Raw genomic sequence first — 23,738 nt, 5'->3', positions numbered from 1 at the left:
CACCCATGACAAATGTCACTGTCGATGACTGGTGCCAGAAGGGTTAGATACCTCAAAAACGAGGAATCCAAGTCAGTAACAGTTGTCCAAATGTGAGGATACAAGAAGCAGTTGAAAGCTGTGCTAACACACACATATACATACACTTGAGAATTATTAATACTTCAATTTTGGTCTGCACCTTTAGCAAAACATTTTTGCATTTACTTGATCTAGCTCTCCAATTCCAACTTGAAATATTCTTAAATATTTAAGGAGATGCTGAAATGCTGTTTATAACTTACTTATTACTTACTATTCCTGAATAGCTATTTTAGGTAATAAATACTGTAGATTTTGAAAGCTGGTTAGGAATAGCTGATTTTTTAAAATAAAAGGCTCTCAGGTTTCTTAACTACTCAGCCTACAGTCAACTGGAAATAGTAAATTTGCCCAAGGGTCCCGCTTGTAGAATAAGCTGTAGCATATTTGAGGACTTAGTTAAAAACTCTTTGTGATTCTTAAATAGGTGAAGGACAGTTTTGAAGGTTAAGACTGATTCTCTAAGCCAAGGTCAAAGGGAAACCATTTGTTCCTTGGTAGTAAAGGTTGTCGTTATCTGTTTATCATTTCAAATTAATTCAGTAAATACATCTATTTTGGAATACCTACTAAGTGTAGCAAATACTTTGCTAGGCACTGGGGATATAGCTATAAAGCAGACATGGAGCTGAAAATTTAGATGGGAAACAGACAGACCAAAGATTAAATAAGAGAGAGATGAATTATAATAGAAAAAATGTGCAGAGTAGATGAGAGCAGCGCGGGTGCATTGTTAGATAAAGTGAATGGCAGATGATACGATGGCGAACTCTGTGGACCCTTGGTTTGCAGTAATTTTAGGGAGAATAGAGGTGAGAGTAGAATTCTTACTTTGTACACAGTATTGCAGGCATTCTGAAATCAAGAAAATACACTGTAGCAATCAATATTACATTCATATTGAAAAAGCAATTTAGTTTTACCAAAATGTCACCCACCAGGTAAAATTAATTTTAAATAGAATGCTGTTGATTTTATAATAAAGTTTTGTTTACATTAATATTTAATTTTTTGTTTTGGGGTTGTATAAATATGATAAGGAATAAGGGCTTTATACCTAGTTAGTGCATATTTAAGGATATTAGAATGACTTAAGTAACCATTAGGGAAATCAAGATTTTTTTTTTTTCTTTAAAGCAGCAGACCTCAAACTCTGAGTAACAGGATTCTTTTGCACATTCCAAAATTACTGGCCGGGCTTGGTGGCTCAGCCTGTAATCCCAGCACTTTGGGAGACTGAGGCGAGTGGATTGCCTGAGCCCATGGGTTCGAGACCAGTCTGGGCAACTTGGCGAGACTGTGTCTCTACAATAAATCAAAAATTAGCCAGGCGTGGGCAATGCACGCCTGTAGTTCCAGCTACTTGGAAGGCTGAGGCAGAAGAATCCACGGAGCCCAGCAGATTGATGCTGGGATGGCTGTGAGCGTGCCACTGTACTCTAGCCTAGGTGACGGAGAGAGACTTTAACTCAAAAAAAAAAAAAATTTACTGATAACTCCAAAGAGCTTTTGTTTGTGCAAGTTGTTGATATTTCTCATATTAGAAATTAAAACTGAAAAATTTTAAAAATATTTATTAATTGATTAAAAAATAACAGTATATCCCATTGCATATTAAAAAGTACATATTTTATAGAAAAACAACTATTTGCCAAAACAAAAATATTTAGAAGAATGGTCTTCTTTTGCTTAAAAAAAAAAAAGCAAGCACTTCTGTAATGTCTAACTCATATCTACTTCTTCATTCAATCTGTTGCTGTATTGTACATTCTGCATCTTCTGGAAAATGCTACTGTACTCTTGAGAGAATGAGTGTGAATAAGGCACATATTGTATTAATTTGAATCAAATTTTGATACTAGGCATCTCCTAAGAGTGTCTTAGGGCCCAGGAACTGCTGGACAGTTTGATATAAGGAGTGTAGTCTGTATATTTAAGATGGAAGGAAACACTCATAGCAGGTAAGAGCATTTGCTAAAAAGTCAATGCTTGTGGTTAAATCTTACTCTGGCATTTAAGCTGTTTAAAGGTGGACAAGTTTATTAATACTTCTTAAGTTTTGTAATCATTTTCTCACCTATAGGGTATGTATAATAATACCTATATCTCAAGATTGTCATGAGGATTAAATGAAATATTACATATTAAGTGCCAGGACCTTGTCAGGCCTCTCAATAAATGGTCGCTACTGCTCCTTTTGCTTTTATATTATTATTCTAGTGCTTTTAGAAACTTCCAGGTGGCAGCATACTTAGGTGTTTTAAAGTATTATATGAGTAAGTAAATAATCGATTTTCAGCATTACTTAGCATTTTTACGTTTGAAACTTTACAGTTATACAAGATAGCTTTGCTTCTCCTGATTTGCCTTTGCTGACATGCTTGACACAAGACCAGGAGTTTGGGTCTGATTCCTTATTTCAACAAAGTGAACTAGGTTTTGCACCTCTGAGGTAGGATGATTTTTTTTTATTTGCATGTTACCTTTTTACTTTTTTTGTTCTAAGTTGTTACTTATATTAGTGACTTCAGGCTAAGGTGGGATTTTGGGTTGAAGGTTTGATATTCTTAGCTCACACTCGGAAGGTCACAGGGCTCTATATTAAGACTTGATGCATAGTAATTTGTAGAGATGATCCAGGTGATTGTAGTTTATTGAAAAATAATTTCTAATGTGTTCTAGCATTTCAGGCATATTTTAATTTAGAAGGCACACTGGAGTCTCCTCCTTAAAAATCTCATCTAAGCCGGGCTCGGTGGCTCAGCCTGTAATCCCTCGCTTTGGGAGGCTGAGGTGAGTGGATTGCCTGAGCCCGTGGGTTCGAGACCTGCCTGGGCAACTTGGCGAGACCTCATCGCCCAACAAATCAAAAACTAGCCGGGCGTGGTAGCACGCGCCTGTAGTTCCAGCTACTTGGAAGGCTGAGGTGGAAGGATCGCTGGAGCCCAGCAGGTCGAGGCTGCGGTGGCCGGGAGCGGCCACTGCACTCCAGTCTGGGCGACAGGGTGAGACTCCAACTTAAAAGAAAAAAAACAAAAACAAAAACTCATCTACTGCTCATCGTCCCTCTCCTCCCTTTTACCCTTATTCTGCAAGAAACATCCATTTTTCAGTGACTTATTTGCCAGTCTCCTTTTGTTCAGCTCTTATTTAATTAGATTTGTTCTCCTTGTAGGATGTATGACTATGAAGATTTTTATAACAGACATATCCAAATTAACAAGTGTTTCAAATTAATGTCCTTTTTTTTTTTTTTTGAGTTGGAGTCTCACTCTGTTGTCCAGACTGGATGCAGTGGCCGCTCCCGGCTTAATGTCCTTTATAATAGTCATAATGGGAAAAAAGTATGGAATTTTCAAAACATATTGGAATTATCCAAGAATATGTTTTCTTTTAGGACCAAAAAAACCCCGTGTTAAATAAAAAACTATAGATGTTTAGAAAGTAAAAAGTAACCTCTGCCCTTATGCAATATATTACTTTGTAATCACTTTTATGAAACATGATCTGAACACATTAGATCAACCAGTGATTAGGCTAAAATTATGTTTTGTTGTTAGATCACTTCTTGAATGGTTTTCAAGTATATAATGAACGACTGGTAAAATAATTAATGTAGGTTAAGTGAAAAATCATGACAGGCAATAAACTAAACATTTAAAATAGTAAAAATTAAAAGACTATTTTGAATTTTTCACTTAAAGGATCTTTTTTTCGGCATTATGAAAATTAGATTCTGTATCTGTTGTTTTAGGAGAAGCCTGAACTAATATCAGCATCATAGGGTGGTAGTCCACTTCTGGTTTCAAAAAATTTGCTTTGTTCTGTCATTAGCCACTTTAAAGGAATTTGAAATTTGAATAACTTAGTTTTCTAATCCATTTAAAAAATAAACTTCATTTCAGCACTATGTCAGTTTTGTGTTTTTGTGATAGTACTTAAAAGTTAAGTGTTTTTAATGTGTTATTTATTTTTAACTGTATATTTTCAGGGGAATTCCTGATAAGTCTGAAGACACTGAATGGTTTTCTCGACCATCGGAAGTTAGTGAAGCTTTATTCCAGGCTACCTCAGAAGTAGCTTCAGACTTAGTTAATAGTTGCTTTAGTGTATCTCAGCACGCACTTATAGGTAGCACAGCTGTTAGGTCTCAGCACTCTTCAGAACAAGGGAATAATGAAGAGACTATTTCATTTGTAACTGTTGATGAACTGAAAACCCCCAAAGACTTTGATAGTTATGATCCTCTTTGTTCATATATGTCATGGAAGACACAAAAAGATATACAGCAGCCAGAAACCAATTTAGTTGATAAAGATCAAATTTCATTTTCCATTTCATCTGATATAGCTGATGAAAACATAACTCCTAAAAGAAATGACAGTTTTGATGCTTCTTGGTCACATGTGCAGTATTGGAAGCAGGAAGCTTTACATAAGCAGCCGGAAGCACATTTAACCAGTAAGGACCATGATTATTTTTTGGATTCATCTGATACAATCGATGCAAATAAAATTCCCAAGGGAAGCAGCAATCTTAATGTCCCCTTTTCCTACATACTATGGAACAAAGAAGGACCCTCACATCATTCAGAAACCAATAAGGACCATATTTCTTTTCCATGTGAGGTTGCTCCTCATAATAATAAAATGTTACATTCTTTCTTGCGATGTTTATTGGAAAGAAGAGAAAAAGGGGTTCCTTTGACTTCTGATCATCATTGTTTTGAGGGTGTTTATTTAGGGGTTCCAGCTGAAAATGAGGTAAAACAAAAGGTGGATTCTTTGGAGGGTTATGAAAGAAATGAAGGTCTACAGAAAGAATTATGTCAACATTTTGAACAAACGAATACTAGAAATAATTTAGTATCTTCAGAAGTGCAACCCAGATCTTCAGAAATACAGTATATTGGGAATGCTGTAGTTCCTGATAATTGTATAAAAGCTTCAGAAGCACATATACTCTCCAGGGGACATGATACCTCTAAGATGGAAGCTTCTGGTGGTCCTCTTCAGACTGTTAACTCCAACTTGGATGAGACGTCAAAACAACTGTATTTTCAAGAGGAAGGATACCAAAAGGCAACTTCTGTTTTTGGTGAGAAAAATGTTGATGCTACTGAAAGTGTAGCCTTTGAGGCAGTTATTGCCTCTATTGAGCCTTCCAAGAAAGGGAGTACAGTAAATGAAATCCAAACTGACATCAATAAATCTTTAACAGATGACAGCCAAGAGACAGAACCAAAAAATTCAAAATTTTCCCCACTAAATTATAATGATGAAAACACTTTGTTTGATAAGTTTAATCATCCACGCCATCACTCTACTCCTGAGATAATTGAACCAGCAGCTTCAAAACCATTGTTGCATAAAAAAGGTGATGATGATAGCTCCCTATACTGGCATCCAAATTTAAAATCACCCCCTAATGTTCCTCAGGAAATGCTCATTAAGCCACTTTCTGTTACTTCAGAGCTTAAGTCATCTACTTCTTTAAGTGAGAAATCTTACAACCAGGCTGTTAGTCTTGTCAAAACACAATCAGCTTTATTTCAATGTGATATAAACAATAAACCGTCTCTTCCCATTGGGAAGATAAAGTCTGTTCCTGCTCTTGACCTTGCAGAGAAGGTAGGATCTTCAAACACTGCTTACCATATGAAAGTATCAACTTCTGATTCTTTGGTTTTACAAGATTTAAAGCAGCCAACCTTTGAAGAAGTTGCAGATTACTCAAAATATAATTTGGGTAAGGATGTTAGCTTTCATAATGCCATTGGAGATCCACTTGCAGCTGTAGGAAGCAACTTTTCAGCAAACTTGGTGGCATGTGATGCAGTCACAAGGTGCTTTACCATTGATTAGTGATGCATCTTTAATTGCAGTCAGCCAAGAGATATTGCTGAAAGCTGGTATAGGCCAAGGTGGAATTCCTTGGCTTGTGGGAGGCAAGTTCCATTTTACTATACATACAATTATGCAAAATGACTCCTGTTTTGTAGAGGGCCTGCAAGTGAAGGCTGGATCTGATGTTGTTACTCTGGATGATGCTGTTGAATGCTGTAGCCTAGATGAAAATGCTGTTGTATGCAGTGAAAAAGTTGCTGAACGACAAAGAGAGGTGAGACACAACAAAATGATAGTTGTAGGACACGTGGTATTTTCCAGTATTGTTTTAGGAAATGATATCTTTTGATTATTTTACTTTTTACTATTTCCAGGCACATGAGCAATGTGACTTAACTGGTGAGTACATTGAGCTAGCAGCTTTAGAGAATTTGCATGATGATCTAGAGACTCATTGGCAACTTACTTTACAACTACCATCTGAAAAAGAGAACAATTTTGGAAAGCCTGTAAGTTTTTCTGTTTAACATATCTTGTAGGTTAAATAAAATAATATTTTAGTTGAAAAATGGTAATAATGAAAGTAAAGGACCCATTTATATTCTCTAATACCAACTTGTGACTTGTAACCTGGTCTTCATCAGATATCCAGAACTGTTCCATTAATCTGTTAAAGGTTAACATAAAAGAAATGTTTATGTTTTATAGACTATTAGATAGTTCTGTGGTATCTTGGAAAAGGCCATCCTTTGCAGCTCCCAAGTCTTTCATCTTCAGGCAGCCTAACTCTTCCCAGTTGTGCCAGTATCATTCAAATGATTGTGTTTCTCTCCCTGACTCTGGTCTTCATTGTCCAAGTCTTGGACTAGGCTATGGAATAGTCAAGTATTTCTGTTTAGAAGTTCCTGAAACATTTGTCTTCTAGGGACTTTGAAAATTATAGGACCCAGTGTTTTTCCTGGAAAAATGTGAAGTACCTAATGACCAAATGGGCCAGTTGCTCATTTGGGAAGAGAGATAGGTACATATTCTCTTCCTCTATTTATGTCATTATTGTCATTGAGTATGTACTAGAAATGGTCACTCTGGTGGGTTATACAAATTCTTTGTCAACCTTTCTTTTATTCAAGACTTTTATTTGCCTGGATCCTTGGATCCCTTGGCTTTAATGTTTTTCTGGCCCCATTGTATACCTTCCTGTCTGATACTGTTAGTTCCAAGGTGGGCCCCACTTCTTTGTAATAGATTCTTATGTCTTGTTATTCATTAAATACAGTTAGATAGTATATGTGATGTATTTAATGTTACTTCTTTTTGCCCATGTATAAGATTGGGTTACAACCACATTTATTTTTTTATTTTTTTTATTTAAAAAAAAATTTTTTTTTTATTTTTTAGAGACGAGGGAGGATTCGTCAGGTTGCCCAAGCTGATCTCGAACCAGTGGGCTTAGACAATCTTTTCGCCTCTGCCTTCCAAAGTGCTAGGATTACAGGTGTGAGCCACTGTGCCCAGCTAAATATGTGTGACAAACCTTTTTTTAAAAAAAATACAATGTCATCCCAAACAGTCATTATCCTTAGTCATTTTGTGGACTTTCTTCTTTAGAAATACTGACCACTGGAGGAACTTAGTACAGATTTCTCTGGCTGGCCTGGAGGTGGTGCTGTTCGCATGTGGTCAGTTTGGGCGAATAAACTAAGCTGCTACCAGGGTGCACCTACTGGATGGTAGGACTCACTAGCTGAACTTCATTTTGCATCTTTAGATCTGGATTAAAAATGTTAATTAGTGGAAAGCAGGTGAATTTCAATTAATCTTTGGAGTGGTGCAGAGCACTAACACAAAACTCAGAAACTATAAAGAGACGAGATTAACACATTTGGCTGTGCATAAAAATGTCAAATGTCTACCTTTAATAAACCAGCAGAAAACAACAAACTGAGAAAAATAGTATCACTTTCTGTGGCAAAGAGATAATTTTCTTTCTTTCTCTTTCTCTCTCTCTTTTTTTTTTTAAGAGATGTGGTTACAAGCCAGGCTCGGTGGCTCAGCCTGTAATCCCGTGCCTTTGGGAGGCTGAGATGAGTGGATTGCCTGAGCCCGCGGGTTCGAGACCCGCCTGGTCTGCGAGACCTCATTTCTACAACAAATAAAAAAAAAAATCAGCCGGGTGTGGTAGCGCGCGCCTGTAATTCTGGCAACTCGGAAGGCTGAGGCGGAAGGATCGCTGGAGCCCAGCAGGTCGAGGCTGCGGTGGCCGGGAGTGGCCACTGCACTCCAGTCTGGGCGACAGAGTGAGACTCCAACTAAAAAAAAAAAAAATTTTACTTTAGCCGAGCTCAGTGGCTCAGCCTGTAATCCCACGCCTTTGGGAGGCTGAGGTGAGTGGATTGCCTGAGCCCGCGGGTTCGAGACCTGCCTGGGCAGCGAGACCTCATCTCTACAATAAATCAAAAAATCAGCCGGGCATGGTAGCGTGCGCCTGTAGTTCCAGCTACTTGGAAGGCTGAGGTGGAAGGATCGCCAGAGCCCAGCAGGTCGAGGCTGCGGTGGCCGGGAGTGGCCACTGCACTCCAGTCTGGGCGACAGAGTGAGACTACAACTAAAAAAAAAAAAAAAAAAAAAAAAAAGAGATGTGGTTACTCCCGCTTCAGCCTCCTGAGTATCTACAGGTACACATCACCACACCACACTAATTTTCTTCATATGCAAAGGGCTCTTACAGATAAATTCAATTTAAAAATGGGAAAAGCAGTCAGGCGGGGTGGCTCACTCCTGTAATCCCAGCACTTTGGGAGGCCAAGATGAGAGGATTACTTGATCCCAGGAGCTTGAGGCTAGCCTGGGCAACATAGCAAGACCTTGTCTTCACAAAAAACTAAAAACTTAGTTGGGCATGGTGGCTCACGCCTGTAGTCCCAGTTACTCTGGGGTTGAGGTGGAAGGATCACCTGGACCCAGGAAGTCGAGACTGTGATAAGCCATAATCATGCCACTGCACTCCAGCCTGGGCGACAGAGACCCTGACTCAAAAACAAACAAACAAACACAAACCCCTAACGATAACAAAAAGGAAGAGAATATGAACAGTCAGTTCAAAGAAAATGAGATTAAAGTCACCAGTAAGCCTGGTTCGTGGCTCATACCTGTATTCTCAGCACTTTGGGAGGCGGAGGTGAGACGATTGCCTGATCCCAGGGGTTGTAGACCAGCATGGGCAACTTGGTGAGACCTCGACTCTACAATAAAAGAAAAAAAATAGTCAGGCATGGTGGCGCCTGCCTGTAGTTCCAACTGCTTGGGAGGCTGAGGTGGAAGGATTACCTGAGCCCAGTAGGTCGAGGCTGCGGTGGCCGTGAGCATGCCACTGCACTCCAACCTGGGCTACAGAGTGAGACTCGGACTCAACAACAACAACAAAAAGTCACCAAAAACATGAAATATCTCTCAAATACTCATAAGTAAATGAAAGTTAAGAAATAAATGTATTCGCGTGTCCCTTAGTAACTGCTCTGTGCAAACATACACAATTTATCACAGATCATTAAGGGTGTTTCTCTCCATTCTTAGATTTCCCACTCGGGTTTCCAGGCAGTTTCTGACCTGTTTTTCGTGTGGTGTTGGGGCAGCCATTTCTTCAACAGCACCAACCCTCGGAATACCAAGATAGAGGCCAACTCATTTCCCACTCTCCCGCCTCCTTTTACCCCCTCCCGCCCCCCCACCCCGTCCACCCTCCAACACCACCCACCCATCCCCCACTCCGCCCTCCTCCCCCCTTGCAGTGATTACAACCACATTTAGACCTTTAGGTTTAGACAGTTGATAAGAGAAAATGAACAAAGATATTGTGGTGTACTTTTTATTTTATTGATAACTTATTTAATTTATAGAAAATTAACAGAAAGAACCATGAGATTAGTTTTATTTTCTTCAGTAATCTAAAGTAGGCATTGTTAATTCTAATTTTAATCTAATAACAATGGAAATGAAGATGATAGTTAACACTGGATGCTTAAATACTATACTAAGAGGTTACATATATACATAATTCATCTTTGTCCTTCAGACAGTCCTGTCAAGTAGAATTGTTGGGGATTGTCATTATTCCCATTTTGTAATTGACACTTAGAGGAGTAAGGAATTTGCTGATGACCATTCAACAAGTAGAGGAACCAGTATTTGAAGCTAATGTTATCCATGCACTTAACTACTATACCATAAACCGCCCTCTTTATTCTTAATAAAACCAAGATCAGGATTTTGCATTGTTTTGACAAGAGTGAAGATTTTGAAGGAAATTGCTTAAAAAGTCAGTTTCGATAAGAATGAGAAGTATCAATTTTAAGGTGTTAAATTTTAAAAATATGACTGTGACATACGTTAACTTTGCATGTATAAAAAATATATTTTAAAAATGAAGACATATATTCAGTTAATGTGCTGAGATAGCTTTGACCACTATTTCAAATTTTATCTGCCCTTGAATGTAGTCTTAAGTATAATCTTTCAGTCTAAGGAAAATGTTGTTCCCTGTATTTTCCTTTACTTTCACCTCTATTCTAGGATCTGGGAATTACTTAATGTAATTGCTAGAGAAGCAAGAAGCCAGATATGATAGTAATTTTTCTGCATGATTCAACGTGCTCTCAGGGAGCTTGTTGACTCCTTGGTTTCTTCCTTACTTTTCTCATCTGGATCACAGAACAGTCATTCATACTTATTTGGCTCACTTTTATATATACCTATCATTCTTCTAAATGATTTTTGGGTACTACTTATGTGTAATGCAGCTTGGAGCTGTGAAGAACATAGAGATTTGGAGTAAAAAGTCTAATTCAGTGACTTTGTTAGCCCTGTGCCTTGAGCAAATGACTTTGGAGCATTACTTTCCTCATCTGTATAAAGAAATAAGACCAGTAACAATCAACCTCATGCATTGTTATATTAAGTAGGGTAAAGTATGTAGCATTTATGTGGTGCCTGGCTGTTAGGTCCCTTCACTTTACAGAAATAGTATTAGAGTCTCACTAGTGGTTTCTATTCTGTATCCTTATTTATTTTTCTATCTTCTTGTTGTTGGTAGTAGCATAAATTAAAATTCTATGTTAGTTCCCCTTATTTTGACCATTTAATTCTAAAAATTATTTAAGGTTTAAGCCTTAGATTTCTTTCCCTATCGCCTCCTTTAGAGACCTAGTTTTCTCTCAAGGCTTAAATGCTTATCTCTGTGTGAATGCTTATCACTTCTAGTTTTAGACCCTAATATTTGTCTTATGGCATTTTGCATGAAGTTTTTTTATGAACATTGTCATCACCTTAAATTCAACTTGCCTATATCAAACTAACTAATGTTTTTCCATTAAATCAGACTGACTTGTGGACTTAAAGGAGTTCTTAATGGAAGTGTTAACAACTTTTTAGTTTCTTAGTCATCTTTAGATTCTTTATTACTGATACAAAGTTGGGAGATAAACTAATTTTGATTTTCTCCTGGTTCCTCCCATTTTCAATTAGTAATGAAGATCTGCTGATCTCTTAAATAAATGTCTCATCTTTTAAAAAAAAATCGTACATTTTCTTTTGTCTTACCTACTCTAGTGCTATATTTTGAAACTTTGACATAATGAAATTTTATTGAAGTCAAGTTTGTAATAGAAATATTTTTTGCATTTGGAAGCTGTAGGGATAACTGCTATAAACACTCATACTCTCTGTCACAAGTATCTGTGTTGTATGCAGTCATGTGCCACATAATGACACTTCAGTCTGTGATGGACCACTTATAGGATGGTGGTCCCATAAGATTATAATACTGTACTTTTTCTGTGTTTAGATGCATTTAGATATACAAATATCCTTGTGTTATAATTGCCTACAGTATTCTTAATATAATAACATGTTGCACAGGTTTATAATTTAGAAGTAGTAGGCTAGAACATATAGCTTAGGTGTATAGTAGGCCATACCATCTAGGTTTGTGGAAGTCACTCTGACTTTTCACAGTGACAGAATTGCTTAACAGCACATTTCTCAAAATGTATCTAGGTTGTTAAGTGAGGTATGATTGTATATCTATATATAGATACATGTAGATGTAGATAAGCTGTACTTAAAAAAAGTCTCCTTCAGGAATGAGTTAATTGAAAACTAACAACTTCATGCTATCTGTAGAGCAGGGTTTGTTAGCACTGTTATCATTTTGGGTTGGATAATTCTTTGTCCTGGGAGACTGTCCCATGTATTTTAGGATGTTTTGCAGCATCTCTACCCTCTACTCACTAGATACCAGTAGAATCCCCTTGCCATCAAAAAGTTATGACAGCCAAAAATGTCTCCAGGCTCTGCCACATGTCCTTTAGAGATACAAAATCTTTACCCGTTGAGAATCACTGGTTTAGAGAAACCTATATGGGTAGTAGATATAGAATATGCATTTCCACACACTGCCAATTTTCTAAGAATGTTTTTACTACACAATATAGTAACTGATAAAAGAAGATAGAAAAATGTATGCTTATGTGCATTTTTAGATTTCTTCCTGAGAGGGTGTGACTGGAATAATCTTTTTAGGGAAATAAAACTAAACATAATACATGTTTTTATGTGAGAGTTACTGTGAATTAGGTGAAAAACTATACATGTTTATGTATTAATATTACTAATAATGGTTTCTAATTTTTTTTCTAATAAGGACTTGTTGGGATCTGGTGAAACATTAGTAACTTATTTTTTAGCAGTTAACCTTTACTTCACTATCAGTTTATAGTCGCCACTACTTTAAGAAGTTTGAGTACTTAAATTTTTTTGGTAACTGATTCACAGTTACAGTTCTTTTTTTGTTTTGTTTTGTTTTGAGTTGGAGTCTCACTCTGTTGCCCAGGCTGGAGTGCAGTGGCATGCTCACAGCCACCACAGGCTTGACCTGCTGGGCTCAGGAAATCCTTCTGCTTCAGCCTTCTAAGTAGCTGGAACTACAGACACACACCACCATACCTGGCTAATATTTTGACTTATTGTAGAGATGAGGTCTTGCCAAGTTGCTCAGACTGGTCTCGAACTTGTGAGCTCCGGCAATCTTCTCACCTCAGCCTCCCAAAGTGCTGGGATTATAGGTGTGAGCCACCGGGCCTGGCTCAGTTATAGTTCTTTGGTGTTCTTGTTTTTGTTCTAAACATTTTTTGAGTTTCTAGAAAATATTCCTGTTCCCTTTTTCCTTCTTGCTTTTTGCTTCCAGAACACGTCTCTGTCTTAAAAAAAAAAACACCAAAAAAAAAACAAACCATTACTAGGCACAGTGGCTCAAGCCTATATTCCCAGCACTTTGGGAGGTAGAGGTGAGAGGGTTGCCTGAGCTCAGGGGTTTGAGACTAGCCTGAGCAACATGGCGAGACCTCGTCTTTACAATAAATTAAAAAAAATTAGCTGGACATGGTGGCACATGCCTGTGGTTCCAGCTACTTGGAAGGCTGAAGCAACAGGATCGTGTGAGCCCAGCAGGTTAAGACTGCGGTGACCATGAGTGTGCCACTGCATTCCAGCCTGGGCAATAGAATGAGACATTGGTTAAAAAAAAAACAAAAACCCAAAAAACCTTTCGCTTGTCAATAATAATACCATAGTTAAATCTGTATGATTATGAAGGTAAGGAGCAAACTTCTGAATAACAGAACACTTCTAGGCCCACTATATGAAGTATTCTATGTAGGCAGATTTCTAAACTCTCAATGATTTATAGAGCCTTCTCAGAATTGACCAAACAGGATATGAGCTGTATATAAATATAGGAGCATTGAGAATATGATCTTAAGTAACTAATATTACTGCTAATTCATTTTTATAAAATGGGTGTTCTTTTTTTTTTTAGCAGATGAAGTCTGAAATTAATATAATCTTATCTTCTTCCTTTTCTCTTTTCATAGGTAGATCATTCTAATCTGGGCACTAGTCAGTCATTTTCATCTTTATTGCCATCATTTGTTTGTTATGAACCAACGAGAGAGTCGGAATATCATTCTTCAAATCTTAGAATGTTGAGGGTATCTCCTGATGCTGTGCCAGGGACTCTCAAACATTTAGCAGGTATGTAGAAAATGGAGGTGTTAAGTGTTCTCCTATTGCTACTTTGTGAAAAATATGTTTTTATGTCTCTCAAATTTATTTTTGAACTCCTACAATAATAATATTTTAAGTTAGATGTGTTTATCTTAGTCTGTTTGGACTACTGTTAAAGAAATATCTTAATACCTTAAGTGTGACTTTTAAACAGTAGACAATTGTTTCTCACTGTTCTGGAGTCTGGGGATTCCAAGATGAAAGTAGGTTGGCAGATTCAGTGACTTGTGAAGGTTTATCCCTTTTAGATGACACTCTTCTCTCTATGTCTGCACATGGTGGAAGGGGCAAGGGATCTCTCTGTCTCTCTGGGGTCTTTTTATAATTGGCACTAATCCCAAATGTGAGAGTTCCTTCATGCTCTAATTCCCTCCCAAAGACCCTACTTCCTGATATCACCTTGGGGGGGGGGGTCAGGATTTCAACATACGAATTTCAGGAGGACACATTCAGACCATAGCAAATCTTCTGATCTTTTATTAGATGGATCTTTTTTTTTTTGTTATTTCATTCTACATGACAGTGTTAAGAACTGAATTTTATGGGGGAGTCTGCCATTAGAGTCAGTTTGTTTCTTTATTCTTTTGTGTGATTTTAAGGGGAAAATAAGTTGATTGAACTCAAGAGGACAAGAGTGGATGCAAATAAGTTTGTAGAGAGGAGATTAAGAGAAATCAATTTTGAGGTAGAAAGCAGGATTATCTGTTGAGGGAGGTGGGTAGTAGTGGAAGAAGATTAGGGAGTTTGAGGAGAATGGCTTGGTGAAGACTTAAAGTTTATGTTGAAGTGAATATGAGATGGAGCTGAGTAAGGAAAAGTAAGCTTGGTAGGTAATTCTGGGAAGTCAGCTGAGGTTGGCAATGATTTTATAGTGTTATCAGCTTGTATAGAATCCTGCTAAAACTCAGGAATGGAGAAGACGAATGACAGTATTAAACCTTGGTTGAGGGTTTCATTGAGTGTGTGTGGTGGAAGAATATCAGTGGAAGAGAAGAGTTGACCAGCTATTGGTTTTAACTTACATAGGTAAAGAGAAGCTGGAAAAGTTGTTAGTCTGGAAAAAATAGAAGGACCAGAGATTTACTTGTGAAGTTGACTAGATGAGGTGGGAATAAGTTACTGAGAGAGCTGGAAGAATGGGTAATTTTGGTCAGATTGAATTAGTAGATTTAAATGAGGATTAGTTTGAAGGGTAATTAGATATGTTAAATAGCCCTGGGACTGGATGGTAGAAATTGAGTAAAGATTACTAGACTAAGTACATTTTGAAGCTAGTTTATTGGATTGGTTGATTATGTTTAAATTGTTTCTGGTTTTGTAGAATTTGGGGTTTAAGGAGAACCTGTGAACCAGACCTTGAAGTCTTTATAAAATGAATGGGGGTGGCTGGGCTCGGTGGCTCAGCCTGTAATCCCAGCACTTTGGGAGGCCAAGGTGAGTGGATTGACAGAGCCTGTGGGTTTGAGACCAGCCTGGGCAACTTGGCGAGACCTCGTCTCTACAATAAATTAAAAAATTAGCCTGGTGTGGTAGTACACGCTTGTAGTTCTGGCTACTTGGAAGGCTGAGGCGGAAGGATCGCTGGAGCCCAGCAGGTTAACACTGGGTTGGCCATGAGTGTGCTGCTGTACTCCAGCATGGGTGACAGTGTGAGACTCCAGTTAAAAAAAAAAATGATTGGGGGTTAGAAGGGATTAAGATGGCTGATAAGAGGCTGCTACAGTGTGTTTCTCTTATGGAGTAAACCAAGATAGAATTTCCTCAGTATCTAGAGAGGATGCAGCACGTTGTACATCTCATCAAAGAAGCAATAATAACCATATATTGCAAAGAAGAAAAAAGCCAATCAACCTGGGTTGAAACTAGCCAGACTTTTACCCAGAACACAGCACAGACCATGAGCAGCCTTTGGATGCAGTGCGGAAGGTGAGTGAGGGGAATTCAGGAGTTCGGTGCTCCTGTCACAGACTTGGAAGGCCCTCTGTGCTGTGCAGGGCTCCAGACCCTCGTGTGTGAAACTGCCTTAACCACAGCTGCACTCCACTGAAACCCATGTGGAGTAGTGCAGGGAAAACAGCCCTGAACGCCTCCACCCACCATATCTCAGGAACTCAACTCTTGCTGATGGCTGCTTTCTAGCCAGCTTGGGAGGGGACAGGTCCCAAGGGCAAACTGTGCAGTGGCAGACAGTTCCTGGCTGGGCCAGTCTGCTCTGGGAACATCTGAGGCCAGTGAAATACTCAGAATGCAGACTGCCTGAACCTAGGACTGGGAGCTGGGTGGGACTCATTGCCATAGCAACCGTTCACTCCCAAGGTAATTTCTTTTGTGCCTGTTCTGCATGACAGCATTATCCCAATGTCTGAACTCCCTCCCAGTCTGCTCTGGGGTCACCAAGAGTGCATATAGGTGGGAAACTTGAGCTCTTTTTCCCCCTTTGAAGGCTCAATGCAGACAGAGAACTTGGATAATCTCCACAGTCCTATCCACTGCTTAGGTTAGCTGGGCACTTCCTTGGAGCATCACAGGCCAAGCAGAAAGCCTAAGGCTACCATCACAGCTGACTCTCTCTCTCACAAGTGTCACCTCTTGGTTGGAAGTCAACAGCACAGCCTATCATATCTAACATAATACCTCAGCTTTGGGGAAGGTCTGATCCCACACCCCTGCTAACACCACTATCCAAGCCATCTAGTCACTCAGGATGCTTTGGGTATCCTACACAGGACCACCACAGATGGCAATTGAGAAAGTTACCACAACAAAGCTGTGTATAATCAAGGGAAACCTACAGTGCCCACAACAGTGCCCTGCTAACTTATTTCTTAAAATAAAAATAAATAATCTACACAAATGAGAAGGAACCAGAAAAATAATTCTAGCAATATGGAAAGAAAGAGTTCTTAAACACTCTTCAGAAGACCGCACTAACTCTTCAGCAATGGACTCTAATGAAAATGAAATCTTTGAAATTCCAGTGATAGAATTCAAAAGGTTGGTTATAAAATTGCTCAGTGAGATTCAGGAGTAAGTTGAAAACCAACATAAAGAAAGAATTAGAGCAATTCAGGACATGAATGAAAAAAAGAGATATACATTAAAAAAAAGCAAGAAGAAATTCTGAGAATGAAAGAATAATTTAGGAAAGTACAAAATGCAGTGTAAAGTTTTAGTAGTAGACTAGAACAAGTAGAATAATCTTAGAACTTGAAAACAAGGCGTTTGAATTAACCCAGTCACACAATAATGAAGAAGAATCAAGAGAATGGAACAAAATGTCTAAGAAATGTGGGATTATATAAAATATCCAAACCTAAGAATCATGGGTGTTCCTGAGAAAGAAGGGAAAATAACAAGTTTGGAAAATCGATATGAGGGGATAATGGAGAAAAATTTCCCTGGTCTTGCCAGAGGTTTAAACAGGCAGATATGAGAAGCCCAAAGAACTCCCAGAAGATACATTGCAAAAAAGTTATCCCCAAGGCATATAGTCATCAGGTTATGCAAAGTTAACGTGAAGGAAAGAATTTTAGGAGCAGTGAGACAAAAGCATCAAATAACTTACAATGGTAAACTTGTCAGATTAACAGCAGACTTTTCAGAAGAAACCCCACAAACCAGAAGGGATTGGGGCCCTATCTTCAAACTCCTCAAATAGAATAACAGTCATTGAAATATTTTTTTATCCCACGAAACTAAGTTTCATAAATGAAGTCTTTCTCAGACAAGGGAACTCAGGGAATTTGTCACCACTAGACTGGCTCTACAAGAAGTACTCAAAAGAGCTCTTAATATTGAAACAAAAGGTCAAAATATACCATAGGAAAACACTGGAAATCATAAAGCTCATAGGGCTTATAGAACACCAGCACAATAGATAAAAATAAATAAATAAGGCAACCAAATAACAACCAACATGATGAATGGAATAGTACTTTGCATATCATTATAACTGCATGTAAATGGTTTCAGTGCCCCACTAAACGATATAGACTGGCAGAATGAATACAAAACCACATTTCAGATATCTGCTGCCTTCAGGAGATGCACTTAACACACAGAGATACCTATGGACTCAAAGTAAAGAGATGGGAAAAAATATTCCATGCAAATGGAAACCAGAAACAAGCAGGAGTAGCTATTCTTAGATAAAACAGACTTTAAATTAGCAACAGTTGGCTGGGTGCAGTGGCTCACACCTATAATCCCAGCACTTTGGGAGGCTGAGGTGAGAGGATTGCCTGAGCTCACAGGTTCGAGACCAGCCTCAGCAACTTGGAGAGACCACATCTCTACAATTAAAAAAAAAATTAGCCAGACTTAGTGGGATATGCCAGTAGTTCCAGTTACTTGGAAGGCTGAGGTGGAAGGATCACCTGAGCCCAGCAGGTTAAAGCTGTGGTGGCCATGAGTGTGCCACTGCACTCTAGCCTGAGCAACAGAGTGAGACTCCAACTAAAACAGCAACAACAACAACAATAAAAAAGGACAAAGATGGTTATTGTATAATGATAAAGGAATCAATCCAACAAGAAGCCTTAACAATTTTAAATATATGTCCACCTAATACCAGTGGCTACAGCTTTATGAAACAAATTCTACTAGACCTAAAGAGAGAGAGAGAGAGAGAGAGAGAGAGAGAGAGAGAGAGAGAGAGAGAGAGAGAGAAAGAGAAAGAGAAAGACAACAATACAATAATAGTGGGAGACTTCAACTCTCCACTGATAGCAGTAGACAGATCATCAAGGCAAAAAGTCAATAAAGAAAAATGGCATTAAACTGTACCAGAGCAAATGAAACTAATAGACATCTACAGAACATTTCACCCCAAAAGTATGGTATATACATTTTTCTCATCAGCACATGGTACATTCTCCAAGATAGATCATATGATAGGTCACAAACCAAGTCTGAATAAATTTTAAAAAGCTAAAATCATATCAAGCACTTTCTTACACCACAGTGGAATCAAACTAGAAATCAACTCCAAAAAGAACTTATGAAACCAAACATAGACAAAGAAGTTATATACTGCTTGTGAATAACCCTTGTGTCAACAATGAATGGAATATGGAAATATGGAAATTAAAAAAATTTCTTGAATGACAACAACAAAACAAATTATCAAAGCCTCTAGGACCTAGCCAAAGCTGTGCTCAGAGGAAAACTTAAAGTGCTTAAGGCCTACGTCAATAAGACTGAAAGAGCACACACTGATAACCTAATGTCACACCTCAAGGAACTAGAAAAACATGAACAAACAAATCCCAAAGCTAGCAGAAGAAAAGAAATAATGAAGATCAGAACTAAATTAAATTAAAATTAAAAAGAAAATTAAAAAGGATCAATGAAACAAAAAGTTGGTTCATGTTGAAAAGATAAAAAAATGGATAGATCACTAACTAGATTAATTAAGAAATGAAGAGAGATGATTCAAATCAACTCAGTCAGAAATGGAAATATGGAGACATTATAGCTGATATGACGGAAGTATAAAAGATCATCTGAGATTATTATAAACACCTCTGTGCAAACAAACTAGATAATCTAGAAGAAAGGGATAAGTTCTTAGAAAATACAACTCCCCCCAATCTTGAATCAGGAAGAAATAGAAACCCTGATCAGATTAGTAACAAGTAAAGTAGTGAGACTGAAACAGTAATTAAAAGTCTCTCAACAAAACACATCTAGGATCTGGAAGACTCACAGCCGAATTTTACCAGACATTCAAAGAAGGACTGGTGCCAATTTTTTTTTTTTGTTGAGTTGGAGTCTCACTCTGTCGCCCAGACTGGAGTGCAGTGGCTGCTCCCGGCCACCGCAGCCTCGACCTGCTGGGCTCTGGCGATCCTTCCGCCTCAGCCTTCTGAGTAGCTGGAACTACAGGTGTGCGCTACCACGCCCGGCTGATTTTTTTGATTTATTGTAGAGATGAGGTCTCGCCTGCCCAGACGGGTCTCAAACCCGCGGGCTCAAGCAATCCACTCACCTCGGCCTCCCAAAGGCGCGGGATTACAGGCTGAGCCACTGAGCCCGGCTTGGTACCAGTTTTACTAAACTATCCCATAAGATTGAAGAGGACGGAATCCTCTTTAACTCATCCTATGATGCTAGTATGACTCTGATACTAAAGCCAGGAAAAGATATAGCAACAACAAAAAAACCACAGATCAGTATCCCTGATGAACATAGATGCGAAAATTCACAGCAGAATACTAGCAAACCAAATTCAACAGCACATTAAAAAAAATTCATCATTATCAAGTGGGTTTTATCCCAGGGATGCAAGGATTATTCAACATATGCATGTCAATAGTTGTGATACACCATGTAAACAGATTTAAAAACAAAAATCTTACGATCATTTCAATAGATACAAAAAAGGCATTTGATAAAATCCTGCATCCCTTCATGATAAAAAACCCTCAGCATAATAGGCATAAAGGGAACATTTCTCAAAATAATAAAACCCATATATGACAGACCCACAACCAATCTCACCCTGAATGGAAAATAGTTGAATGCATTTCCTCCCCAGAACTGGAACAAGGCAAGGATACTCACTTTCACCCATTTTATTCAACATAGTACTGAAAGTCCTAGCCAGAACAATCAAGAAAGAGAAAAATAAAAGGTATTCTAATCGGAAAAGAAACCAAACTATCTCTGTATGCTGATGATATGATCTTATACCTAGAGAATCCTAAAAACTCTTCCGAAAGACTCCTGAACTTGATAAATGAATTTGGCGAAGTTTCAGGATACAAAATAAAAACCAGTCAGTAGCACTGCTATACACCAATAGTACCAAGCTGAGAATCAAATCAAGAACTCAATTCCATTTACAGTAGCAATCAAAAAACTGAAATACCTAGGAATATATTTCACCAAGGAGGTGAAAGATCTCTACAAGGAGAACTATAAAACACTGATAAAAAATTGTAGAGTACACAAATAAATGGAGAAGCATTCCATGCTTGTGGAAGAATCAACATTGTTAAAAGGACCATATTATCCAAAGTAATCTACAGCTTCAATGTAATTCCTATCAAACTACCAATGTCATTTCTTATAGAATTAGAAAAAACTATCCTAAAATTTTTATGGAACTAAAAAAGAGCCAGAATAGCCAAAGCAATCATAAGCAAAAAGAACAAAGCTGGAGGCATCCTATTATCTGATTTCAAATTATACTACAAGGCTGTAGTGACCAACAGCATGTTACTAGTACAAGAGCACACCCATGGATCAGTGGAACAGAATAGAGAATCCAGAAATAAATCCAAATACCTACAACCGGCTGATCTTTGACAAAGCATACAAAAACATGCACCAGGGAAAGGGCATCCTATTCAGCAAATGGTGTTGGGAAAATTGGGTAGCTACATGCAGAAAAATGAAACTTGATCCCTCTCTCTCTCCATATACAAAAATTAAGTCAAGACTTAAATGTCAGACCTGAAACTGTACAAATCCAGTAAGAAAAACTCTTTTAGTCATTGGTCCAGGCAAAAACTATGACTAAGACCCCAAAAGCAAATGCAATAAAAACAATTAAATAATTGGAACGTAATTAAACTAAAAAGATTCTGCACAGCAAAAGAGATAATCAACAGAGCAAATAGGCAACCTACAGAATGGGAGAAGATATTTGCAAACTATATATCTGACAATAGACTAATAATCCAGAATCTATAAGAACTCAAATCAAAGAAAAAAGCAAATTACTTCGTTAAAAAGTGGACAAATGATGTGAACAGACATTTCTCAAAAGAAGATACACATACGGCTTACAAACATGAAAAAATGTTCAACATCACTAATCATCAGGAAAATGCAAATTAAAACCACTATTCAGAATGGCCATTATCAAAATATTAAAAAATAGATGCTGGTGCAGATGTGACAAGCAGACAATGCTTATACTTTTGGTGGAAGTTTAAATTTGTGCAACCTCTATGGAAATTGATATTGCAATTTCTCAAAAAAGTAAAAGTATATCTACCATTTGATTTGGCAATCCCACTACTAGGTATCTACCCACAAGAACAGAGACTGTTATATAAGAAAGATATCTGCACTCACTTATTCATTACAGCACAATTTACAGTTGCAGAGATGTGGTGGAATCAACCTAAATGCCTATCAAATGATAGTGGATAATGAAAATGTGGTATGATTACACTATGGGATACTATTGAGGTGTCAAAAAGAATGACAAAATGTATTTTGCAGCAACTTGGATGGAATTGGAGACATCACCCTATGTGAACTAACAGGAACAGAAACCAAAGACCAAATATTCTTACCTATAAGTGGGAGTGAAATTAAGGCTCTGCGAAGGCATAGAGAATGGTATAATGGACATTGGATACTCAGAAGGGGAAGGGGAAAAGGGTGGAGGGAGAAAAAAAAAACACCTGTCGGGTACAGCGGGCACAGGTGGGAGTGGTGGATACACTTAAAGCCCAGGCTTCTTCTTCATTATACAATGTTGCTGTGAAGCCAAAAACTGTTTGTACCTTCTAAAGCTATAGAAATAAAGAAGAAAAAAGAAAGATACCCTAACAAAAATGAATGGCAGTTGCAAGAAGAAAGTGACAGATGGAAGATGGTATAGAAGCCTCCAAAGGAGATCTTGTTTTATGTTTATTTGTTTGTTTGAGAAAGATGGAAAGTAACGGTAAGGAAATAATTGTGATTAGTTAAATTTCAACTTCTAACTCTCTTCATTTCCAGGGTCTATGGTATGTGGGAGTCGATTAAACAGGCAGTAGTATTATCAAGAAAAACTAAGGGGTTTCTTTTTAAGGTAAAAAAATGGACATTATTTAATGACGAATTTGAGAAAGGTTGTATATTAAATAGCAGTATGATTTCAAAGAGCACAGAGGAAGAGTTGAGAGAGAAGAAATAAATGTGGGTGGAACCAAGGTGAGAAAACACAGAGCAGTAATGAAATGATTACAGGAAACAGACAATATTTGCCTTTTGTGTGGACCAGGGATTTCACTGGTGAGCATAATTATATGAATGGCCTCAAATATCTTCATTTTGTCAGAAGTAATTCTGATATCAGAACTATCTGAAAGTCCCAGCTCAAATCTGGTCCCAGAGATGAGATGAAGACTGCCATAGGATTTGAGATGGACATTGTATTAGTCAGGGTTCACCCAGAGAGACAAAACCAATAGGATTATGTGTACACACACACAGACAGACAAATAGGCAGATAGATGAGAGAGGATTTATTGAGGGAATTGGCTTACATAATTGTAAAGGCTGCCAAGTTTCACAGTAGGCCATCTGCAAGCTGGAGAACCAGCTGGAAGCTGATATTGTGGCTCAGTCCAAGTGTGAAGGTCTCAGAGCCAGGGAAGCTGATGGTGTGACTCTCAGTCTGAGACCAGAGGCCTGAGAACCTGGCGGGCTTTTGGTGCAAGTAATGGTCTTCTGGTCCCAAGACCAGAGAACCTAGTGTTCTGCTATCTAAAGGCAGGAGTAGGAGAGTGTCCCAGCTCCAAAAGAAAAAAATAAGAATCTGCCTGGCCTCTGCCTTTTATTCTATCCAGGCCCTTAGCCGATTGGATGGGTCACATTGGGTGAGGGTGGCTCTGTCTTACTAGTCCTCTGATTCTAATGCCAGTTTCCTCCAGAAACACCCTCACAGACGTACCCAGAAATAGTGCTTTA

General features: G+C 38.2%; 1 protein-coding gene across 1 annotated transcript in view; it reads left to right on the top strand.

The window, feature by feature from the left end:
* The window catches only part of ALMS1 (ALMS1, centrosome and basal body associated protein), a gene marked incomplete at its 3' end in the record, with an annotated part of 133,449 nt that overhangs the window by 43,086 nt on the left and 66,625 nt on the right, over positions 1 to 23,738 (top strand). Inside the window, exons 4-7 of the mRNA XM_008056627.1 lie at positions 2,416 to 2,533; positions 4,073 to 4,542; positions 6,083 to 6,198; positions 13,919 to 14,012. Coding sequence (XP_008054818.1) covers positions 2,416 to 2,533; positions 4,073 to 4,542; positions 6,083 to 6,198; positions 13,919 to 14,012 — 798 coding nt within the window. The remainder of the gene's footprint in view (positions 1 to 2,415; positions 2,534 to 4,072; positions 4,543 to 6,082; positions 6,199 to 13,918; positions 14,013 to 23,738) is intronic.

This window comes from Carlito syrichta, unplaced genomic scaffold (genome assembly GCF_000164805.1).
Source record: "Carlito syrichta isolate Samal-C Ts95f unplaced genomic scaffold, Tarsius_syrichta-2.0.1 Scaffold302423, whole genome shotgun sequence".
Taxonomy (NCBI): Eukaryota; Metazoa; Chordata; class Mammalia; order Primates; family Tarsiidae; genus Carlito; species Carlito syrichta.
Note: the sequence above shows the minus strand (reverse complement) of the source record. Positions and strands in the feature narration are given on the sequence as shown.